The sequence below is a fragment of the Gouania willdenowi genome, chromosome 14 (assembly GCF_900634775.1).
Source record: "Gouania willdenowi chromosome 14, fGouWil2.1, whole genome shotgun sequence".
Classification (NCBI taxonomy): domain Eukaryota; kingdom Metazoa; phylum Chordata; class Actinopteri; order Blenniiformes; family Gobiesocidae; genus Gouania; species Gouania willdenowi.
The window spans coordinates 1,525,204-1,535,436 of NC_041057.1; the positions used below are offsets into that span (position 1 = coordinate 1,525,204).

Sequence of the window (10,233 nt, forward strand, 5' to 3'; positions counted from 1 at the left end):
TCATTTCTGGTAGTTTTTGTTGTTGTTTTATGTTTTTCTGTAATTTTGTGTGTTCTTTGGAGTCATTTTGTCAGTTGTTCTGTTGTTTTGTGCGTCATGAGTCATTGTGTTTTTGAAATAATTTGTGGTTATTTTGTAATTTCTGTCATTTTCATTAATTTTGTGTATTTTGCAGTCATTTTTTTCTGCTTTTGTTGTTTTTTGTATCATGAGTCATTTCTGGTATTTTTGTTGTCATTTTATAAGTTTTTCTGTAATTTAGTGTGTTCTTTACAATCATTTTGTTTATTTTACTGTTGTTTTGTGCATTTTTGTACTTTTTTCTGTCATTGTGTGTATGTTTTTGTTGTTTTGTGTGTCATAAGTGGTCGTTTTCCTCCTGTGTAGACATATGTAGTTTAAGTCTCTGCCAGGTGGCGGCGCTGTGGGGCATAACTGGTTTAACAGGTTTGTGCTCAGTAAACGTAGAAGAAGAACTGGAGCTAAAGCAATAACAAACAAAGCTAAAGCTAATCGGACTAGCTACTCGTTCATTCTGCTTTTTTCCTATACACACACGTCGTATTATTTCATACATGCATTTAATACAACGTGACTTTGTATTTTAAAACCACACAGTGAACTGTCACATAGCAGAACATTTGCTATCTTAACATATGCTAACATGTTAGCCAAGCTAACGCTGACTTAATCCTTCCTTGTTTTTGACGCTGCTCGGTTTTTAAACATCCGGGAATAAGTAAGAGGTTTAGTTCTGTTCAACTAATTGAAATAGTTGCTTTTTTAACGCGGGCAGTTTGTGTGAGAGAGAGAGAGAAAACTATCCAACTGGGACTGGAGGAATAAGTTGTTCCCAACATTCCCATTGCGGAAGTCAGCAGGATTGTTCAGGTATGTGTGCACAAAAAAACTCTTTTAAAAGCTTTACTTTTACTGGATAAAGGTCTGTAAAGGTCGTTTTCCTCTCATGATGCAGTGGGTCATCCATCGTGTTAATCATTACATATTTATTATGAAGGTGATGATTAACCATGTCGATACTAGTTATTAATTAGGTCATAATTACCAAAACCTAAAGGCAGGACATTATAAAACTGTCCTGAAAAACAAAGATCCAGAGGAACTTTACTGCACAATTTATTTAAGACATGTTGTGGGTTTCTATATTGTATTTTTTAACTGATTTAATTTCTTGTATTTCTGTTTTCATTTAGTTGATTTTCTGACTGCTTTGTGTTGTTCTTCCATCTATTGAATTTTTGTTTTTGTTTGTGTGCAATGGATAATATTTTTTTGAATTTTTTGTTGTATTTTGTTTGGTTTTACGGAGTCATTTCTTGAACGTCTGCTAAATGATATCTATTTATCTATCTCTCTATAAAAGCAAGGAAGTTCTGTGTGCGTGTGTGTGTTTGTGGAGCGAATTTCTCCCTGACGCGGTGTGTGTTTGACCTGAAGCTTTATGTGTTAAATGCTAACTAAATAGTTTTATTTGTATGAATGTGTGTCTTTTATCAGATTCTACCTAAACTGCAGCTGCAGCCAAAGTCTCACTCTGAGTTGTGTCATTAGTACCTTTGTGTATTTTTGTTGTACTTTTTTGCAATGATTTCTTGTTTTTTTGTGTAATTTTTTTTGTGGTTTTGTGTGTTTTTTGGACTCATGTTGTGTATCTTTGCTGTTGTTTTGTGGATTTTACTACTATTCCGTGTATTCTTGTGTTTATTGTGTATTTTTCAGTTATTTGTGTATTTTTGTTGTTGTGTGCATTTTTTTGTATTTCTGTATTTTTTGGAGTAATTTATTAACCATTTTTTGTCATTTTTTAAAAATGTTTTTCTGTAATTTTGTAATTTTTTTGTATAATTTGAGTTATTTAGTGTAATTTACATTTTTTGGTATTTTTGTGTGATTTTGTGTATTTCTACGGCTGTTTTGTGTGTTTTTCTGTGCATTTTTCTAACACAATCACATTTGGGTGAAGTTTAATACCAGGAACATGTGACGTTTATCTAAAATATCTTGTTTTATCACGTTTTATTTTGAAGGACAGGACGATAGTAATCAGCTAAGCATGGTGTGGTTCGGTGCGTGGGGTGTGCTGCTGGTTTTCTGCTGCCTACTGGTTTCCTCTCCCACTCATGGTTACATCTACGCTGTGAGTAGTAACTCCAACCGTTAACGCTGACCATGTGTTCAGTTCTTTGACGTGAACTCACACAGGACTGTCATGTGTTGATCAGCATTATAAGAACACCACCTCCATGTTGTTTGAGGACCTGCCGGCCTTGTTTGGTCCCACGCTGCCTAAGACTGGGCTGATGGTGAGAGATAAAACAATCACGTGATGCTGTAGGAATGTTAAATGACTGGTTTATGATGGTGTCACAGGGCGTCCTGGTGGTGTCCCATCCTCTGGACGGCTGCACAGAAATGGAACCGGCCCCCCCACTGCCTTCGCCCTACGCCGTCAACACCACCAAACTTATCGCCCTCATCAAACGCTCTGATTGCAACTTTGACATCAAGGTTTCAACTGTTTTTATTTCAATTCAACTGTTTTTATTTCCAGAATTACAACAGTCTATGAAGATTCATTTTGTGTTTTGTTTTTTTGTTGTTTGGTATATTTTTTGTGATATAATTTTGTATATATATATATTTTTTTTTGTTGTTGTTGTTTTGTGTATTTTTTGTTGTTTGTGTGTGTTCATATCATTTAGTATATCTTTCTTTAATTGTATGTGTTTTTGTTGTTTTTTTGTATATTTGTAGTTGTTTGTGTATTTCTTGTATCATTTAGTCTAATTTCCTTTAATTTTGTGTGTTTTTATTGTGTATTTTTGTTGTTTTGTGTGTTTCTGTCATCATCCAGTGTATTTTTCTGTCATTTTGTGTGTTTCTGCTGTCTTTGTTGTTGTTTGGTTGTTCTTGATGTCATTTAGTAAATTCTTCTCTTTCTGTGTGTTTTTGTCTTCATTTTGTGTATTCTGTTGTTTGTCTTTGTATATATTTTTCTCTTACTTTCTGTGTTTTTGTTGTTGTTTTGTGTATATTTTGTTGATATATTCAGTTTCAGATTGCAGTTTTTGCTTGATTTTATTTGAACAAAACAAAAAACAAAGTAATTGAAATTGTAAATGTAAATATCCACTCTTCCTCTCAGGTCTTACATGCACAACAGGCTGGGTTTGACGCTGCCATCATCCACAACATGTATTCAGACATTCTGCTCAACATGAACTCCAGCAACGGTAACAATCATAATACATGAAATAGGATTAAACTCTATAACAACTTCGCCTGATCAGCGTCTCAAACTTTGTTTTCACAGAAACTATTGCAGAGCAGATTGAGATTCCCTCGGTTTTCACCAGTTACTACGCCTCACAAGTTCTCAGGACTTTAATCATCCCTGAAAAAGGGTCAGAAACTAAAGAGAAATATATAAAATCATCTTTAGTGTCTCTTTGAAAATGGTTCTTTTCATGTTTCTTTGTGCAGGTCCTACGTGATCCTGAAGCCAGAGTTTGCGTTTCCAGTTTCCTACTACCTCATCCCCTTCGTTGGAGTCATGAGCCTCATCATCATGGTCATGTGTGTCATCTTTGTAAGTAGGGGACGGAAGTTCTAACGGACCTCCTCAGGCTCTGAGAACGATGAGATGTTCTTTATCTGTGAACCAACGTGTTTGTGTTCCAGATCGTCAAATGTGTTCAGCACAGAAACAAACTGAGGAAGAACCGTCTGTCCAAGGAACAGCTGAATCAGATCCCCACACACAGGTTTACTAAAGGTAACTGTTAGCATAGCTGTTAGCATCACTATTAGCATAGCTGTTAGCACTGTCCAAGGAACAGCTGAATCAGATCCCCACACACAGGTTTACTAAAGGTAACTGTTAGCATAGCTGTTAGCATCACTATTAGCATAGCTGTTAGCACTGTCCAAGGAACAGCTGAATCAGATCCCCACACACAGGTTTACTAAAGGTAACTGTTAGCATAGCTGTTAGCCTCACTATTAGCATAGCTGTTAGCACTGTCCAAGGAACAGCTGAATCAGATCCCCACACACAGGTTTACTAAAGGTAACTGTTAGCATCGCTGTTAGCATCACTATTAGCATAGCTGTTAGCACTGTCCAAGGAACAGCTGAATCAGATCCCCACACACAGGTTTACTAAAGGTAACTGTTAGCATCGCTGTTAGCATCACTATTAGCATAGCTGTTAGCACTGTCCAAGGAACAGCTGAATCAGATCCCCACACACAGGTTTACTAAAGGTAACTGTTAGCATAGCTGTTAGCATCACTATTAGCATAGCTGTTAGCACTGTCCAAGGAACAGCTGAATCAGATCCCCACACACAGGTTTACTAAAGGTAACTGTTAGCATAGCTGTTAGCATCACTATTAGCATAGCTGTTAGCACTGTCCAAGGAACAGCTGAATCAGATCCCCACACACAGGTTTACTAAAGGTAACTGTTAGCATAGCTGTTAGCATCGCTGTTAGCACTGTCCAAGGAACAGCTGAATCAGATCCCCACACACAGGTTTACTAAAGGTAACTGTTAGCATCGCTGTTAGCATCACTATTAGCATAGCTGTTAGCACTGTCCAAGGAACAGCTGAATCAGATCCCCACACACAGGTTTATTAAAGGTAACTGTTAGCATCGCTGTTAGCATCGCTGTTAGCATCGCTGTTAGCATCGCTGTTAGCATCGCTGTTAGCATCACTGCTAGCATCACAATTAGCACAGCTGTTAGCATCACTGTTAGTATAGCTGTTAGCACGTATCTGATCTGAGAGTCACATGATATAATGAGCAATCTGAATAATAATATTGTCCTTAATTGAATGTGTTTTTACTGTCATTTTGTATATTTTTGTTCTTGTTTTTTTATCTTTGCTGTTATTTGTGTGTTGGTATCGTTTTGTATGTTTTTCTCTCTTTTTGTGTCTTTTTGTGTGTCATTATGTGCATTTTTGTTGTCATTATTAACTTTCTTCTTTTTCAGGCGACGACTACGACGTGTGCGCCATTTGTCTGGATGATTATGAAGAAGGAGATAAGCTCCGAGTTTTACCTTGTTCACACGGTAACAACATTCATGTCATCATTAGAATAATAATGATATAACACAATTAGACAGAGGGCCCCATGTTCCCATAGACCTAGACCACATTGTATTGATGCTATTAATGTTGTGAATCACTTTGATGATGATGATGTTTTGTGTTTGCAGCGTACCACTGTAAGTGTGTCGACCCATGGCTCACGCTCACTAAGAAGACGTGCCCCGTGTGCAAACAACGCGTCACACGTAAAAGTGTGGCGCTCTCAGAGTCTGAGTCTGAGGACGAGAGCGAGAGTGGGCGGGGTGGGGAGGAGGAGGAGGGGGGCGAGGACACGGAGCGAACCCCCCTGCTGAGACCGTCCAATCAGGGCTCGCCCTCAGGCAGCCCGGCCGCCTACTCCTCCACCACCACCACCTCCGCCCAGTGCCTGGCCCCCCACGCCCAGGACGACGCCCCCATCCTGGGCTACCAGGGCTACTACGCCCCCCAGGAGGAAACGGACTCTGACAGCGAGGACGGAGACAACCACACGACTCGTCTGATTGGTTGGGATCCAGTGGAGTTCTGATGACATCACGTAGAAACACTGTTACTGTAGAAAGGAAACGTGCAGGTAATCGACCTTTAACCCCTGAGCAGGCCTTCAGATAAACGTCCTTTCAAAATAAAGGTCACACAGCTAAAGGTGGAGCTTCAACCTTCAAATTAAAGGTTTGTTTTGATAAACATCTTTTTATATTCTTTCTACTTTTCCAGCTAACATTGAACGTCTCTCTGAAGGCGCTAATGCTAACATGGCGCTAACCAATGAGGAGCAGCCTTGACTTATAGCAGAAAAGTCAAAGGTCCTTTGAGACGTAAATAACTGATTAGCGTTGATGATTAATACTTAATGAAGCGTTGCCTTCCTGCACACGTTTCTGATTTTATTTTAGGAAGAAATAATTTTACTGCTAATTCTGCTATTCCGTTAGCGTCGTTTGTCTTTAATGTACATAAAGTGTGATAGGAAGACACACACACTCAGACACTTTAAGAGTTTTCAGCCAAAATATGTTCACGAACTTCACCTAGAGATGAAACTTTTGATTTTTAGCAACTTTAGCAACTTTCCTACCTTGGAAAACCAGGAAGTGTCTAAAGAAAGTGAAAGTTCTCATTTACTCCTCACAATAATATTCACTTTTTACTATTTACATTATACGTACTATACTTTGTTCTGTATCTTTTGTTTTGCTCTTTAAAACTTCCTGTTATAAGAATGTAGAGTTTAAAGTCACACAGCCCTGAATTCAGTTCCTTTGTTCTCTCTTTTTTTTTTTAAAAAAAAGCTTTGATTACGTCACACAAATAGGAAACGTGTCAAATGTCACTTGAATTTTTGAAGCAGGCTGTGGGAAGCTTTTATGATGTATTGTTTGTGAAGGATTAAAATCAATTTTAAATGACACTGTGGTGGAATTTCATGTTTTATAAATGCTTTTCTCTTCAGTGAGTCGTACATGGAGGACACGCACGTTACAGACGCACTGAACAAGTTCACGTGGAGACGTTTCACACAAAAATAACAAAAAATTCACAAATTTCAACAAAAACACAAAAAATAACAGAAAAAAATACATAATTCTGAAAATAACAACTGAAATGCACACATTTCTCCAAAAACATACAAAATGACTTCCAAAATACACGACAGTACTTAAATTGACACCAAAAGCACGCAAAATGACAATAAAAAATATTAAAAAATACACAACAAAAACACAAAAAACGTAACCAAAAATATATTGAAATATTGATATTACTCTAAATGACAACAGAAGTTTATCCAAAAACACACAAAATGACAGAAATACTCAAAGCTACACCAAAAGCATGCAAAATATTAGAAAAATGACTCACAAAATACACAAATTTCCCCCAAAACACAATACATAACCAAAAAACATCACCACTACTAAAAATTCTGACAAAAAAACATAAAGTGGCTCCAATAACGTGAAATGACAGAAATACATAAAATAACCAAATTGACATTAAAAACACGCAAAATGATAATAGAAAAAGGACTAAAATACACACATTTCAACCAAAACAACAGAAAAATATCAATAATTTTCAAACTGACACCACATGCACGTGAAATGACAATAAAAATATGAAAAGATTACTCACAAAATACACAAATTTCCTCCAAAAACACAAAACATAACTGAAAAACATCAGTAGTGTACTGCTAAAAATGACAACAAAAGTACATAGTGGCTCCAATAATCAGAAGTCCTTTATTAATCCCAGGGGGAAATTGATTTCGTTATAGCCACTTAAGAAAAAAATCACAAATAAAAGAATAAATTGTTAAAGACAAAATAAAAAAGAAACATTAAATAAGTGTATAATTAAGTAAAAAAACTTAAAAATAAGGATCATGTGAAACGACAGAAATACATAAAATGACTCAAATTTACAACAAAAACACGCAAAGTGACGATAGAAATGTAAAATATGACTCACAAAATACACTAAAAAGTAACGGAGAAATTTTAATATAACTCAAAATGACAACAAAAACTGATCCAATAACAAATAACTGACAGAAATATTGCAAGATGACTTAAAGTACTCAACTTGACTCCAAAATAAACAAAAATAATACTCAAACTGACACAAAAAGCACGCAAGATGACAAAAGAAATATTGACAAAATACACAAATTTCCTCCAAAAACACAATACATAATCGAAAAACATCAGTATTAATAAAAATGACAAGAAAAATACACAGTGGCTCCAATAACATGCAAAACGACAGAAATACTCAAATTGACACCAAAAACACACAAAATGACAAATAAAATGTAATATATGACACAAATCTCAAAAAAAACTTAATATGCACATAAATGCACAAATAAATACGAGGTGACTCAAAAAATACTCAACATGACTCTGAAATAGACATAAATACTCAAACTGACACCAAAAACATGCAAAATGACAGAAAAAATACACCAGAAACGCAAAAATATGAAATTGACCCTAAAAACACACCAACTCTTCATTGTTTCCTGCGTTAATGCTCTGATTGGTGGTTATTCTAATGAATGTTGATCATGTGACCCTCAGATCAGATATACGACACTACAGTTGCGTTCGTAAATGACGTCCGTCTGACTCTGAGTCCATGCGTTGGAATGAATGAAATGATTTTACATTTAAATGTAGAATAATTCAAATGCGTTCTGTTGTGGATGTGAAAATATAAAAGGTCACTGAGCTCATTAGAGCTGCTGTAATCACTGAGTTTGTGCTGAGGCCTTTTCAACACTTCCTGTTCCTTCACGTGTTCCCTGTTGTGTGAAAGAAAAGCACATTCATGTTGGATTTGAATGAACCTTTGAAAGCTGGTATTATCCAGGTATAGCTCACAGAGCTCTATATTAAATATGATGGAAAAACAATGTCCTAATGAGAGGAACGTCACTGCTCAGTCCTACATGTGTTTAGTCGTGTGACTCCAGTAGAAAAGAGAAGGAGCTCAGAGTTAGAGTGAATCAGTGGAAGGAAACATGTCCTCGTCTCTCTGTCTCGTATCCATCATCATTTTATCGGCTCTGAACGATTCCACTGAGGTTCCTCTCATCATCAATGAGGTAACGCTTCATTCATCATTTCTATTCATCCATGTACAACAATATGTGGATTTAGTCACTTTTCTCTTATTCTTGGAGTCGTCTTGTGTGTTTTTTGGAGGAATATTGTGTATTTTTATTGTCATTTTGTAAAAAGAATTCTTATTTTTGTGTTATTTTAGTCATCTTGCAACTTTTGGTTAATTTATTTCTGTTGTCATTAAATACATTTTTAAAATATTTTTCATTTCTGTGTTTTCATCTTGCAAAAAATTCTATAATTTTGTGTATTTATTTTCATTTTGTGCAACTTTTAGTTAATTTTGTTTTTTATTTTTTTATTTTTTGTGTATTTATACATTTCTCTGTTTTTTTGTGTATTTGTAGTTCTTTTGTTTGTTTTTTGGTTAATTTTGTGTATTTTTGTGTCAATTGGTGTATATTTGTAAAATGTTTTCCTTTTTTGTCATTTTGTGCAACTTTTGTTAATGTTGTTCATTTCTGTTATCTTTATATATATATGTATATATATATATACATATATATGTGTGTGTGTGTGTGTTTATGGTGCCCTTTTGTAAATTTCTCTGTTATTTTTGTATATTTGTATCCTCTTTGTTCGTTTTTTGGTTAATTTTGTATATTTTGGTGTCATTTAGTGTATTTTTGTTGTGTTTATTTTTGTATATTTCTGATTTTTTTATTCGTCCTTTTGTGTATATTGCTATAATTTGTTGAACATGTCACTCTCCACAGGACTTGTTGGACGCTCCTCAACACGTGGTCTCGTGGAAGCTGGGAGCTGCAGACCATCCCAGTGAGATGTTTCCACTGGTCGATGGAGCTCAGGCTACTCCAGTGTGGCATCGCATCAACGATTACATGAAGCAGCAGCTGAAATACAGAGGACGCACGAAGAAAAGGACGACGACCAGAGTCGTCCATCGCTGCACTAATCAATAACAATAAAAACCTTTAAATATGGAGTGAAAAATAAAAACTATGTTGTGTTTTTTAAGAAATAAAACCTGCAGCACAAAGTTACCTCTCACTGGTTAAAAGAATATTTCACAAATATTGACTAAAATTACACAAAAAATAACAGAGAATTTACAAATTACAACAGAAATAGAAATACAGTAAATTAACCAAAGGTTGCATGAGGCAACAAAAACATAAATAAAAATAACAGAATCTATCTATCTATCTATCTATCTATCTATCTATCTATCTATCTATCTATCTATCTATCTATCTATCTATCTATCTATCTATCTATCTATATCTATATCTATATCTATCTATCTAGCTATCTATCTATATCTATATCTATCTATCTATCTATCTATCTATCTATCTATCTATCTATCTATGCAAGGAATCACGGTTTCTGTTCCTCATATATCTCTGTGAATCAGGCTCAAACTGACCTGAGACTTTCAACATGGCTGCTGCTTGGTTCAAGGGTGTGCAACATCGGATTTGTTTGGTCTGCAATGATGCCATTAATGAATTA

The 10,233-nt window shown here is 35.6% G+C and overlaps 1 protein-coding gene across 3 annotated transcripts; it reads left to right on the plus strand.

The window, feature by feature from the left end:
- Positions 1 to 449: 449 nt before the first annotated feature.
- rnf167 (ring finger protein 167) lies at positions 450 to 6,536 on the plus strand. Of its 3 annotated transcripts, none has more exons than XM_028466483.1 (10): positions 450 to 891; positions 2,049 to 2,158; positions 2,244 to 2,324; positions 2,392 to 2,529; positions 3,167 to 3,254; positions 3,335 to 3,425; positions 3,505 to 3,610; positions 3,703 to 3,796; positions 5,026 to 5,106; positions 5,254 to 6,536. In XM_028466483.1, exons 2-10 carry the CDS (start codon positions 2,075 to 2,077, stop codon positions 5,652 to 5,654), a joined length of 1,164 nt encoding a protein of 387 aa, XP_028322284.1. In that variant the 5' UTR covers positions 450 to 891; positions 2,049 to 2,074; the 3' UTR covers positions 5,655 to 6,536. The 3 variants fall into 3 exon arrangements, with proteins under 3 accessions (XP_028322284.1, XP_028322286.1, XP_028322285.1); XM_028466485.1 differs by having other exon boundaries at positions 2,054 to 2,158; XM_028466484.1 differs by lacking the exon at positions 450 to 891 and adding an exon at positions 1,082 to 1,153.
- Positions 6,537 to 10,233: the final 3,697 nt, after the last annotated feature.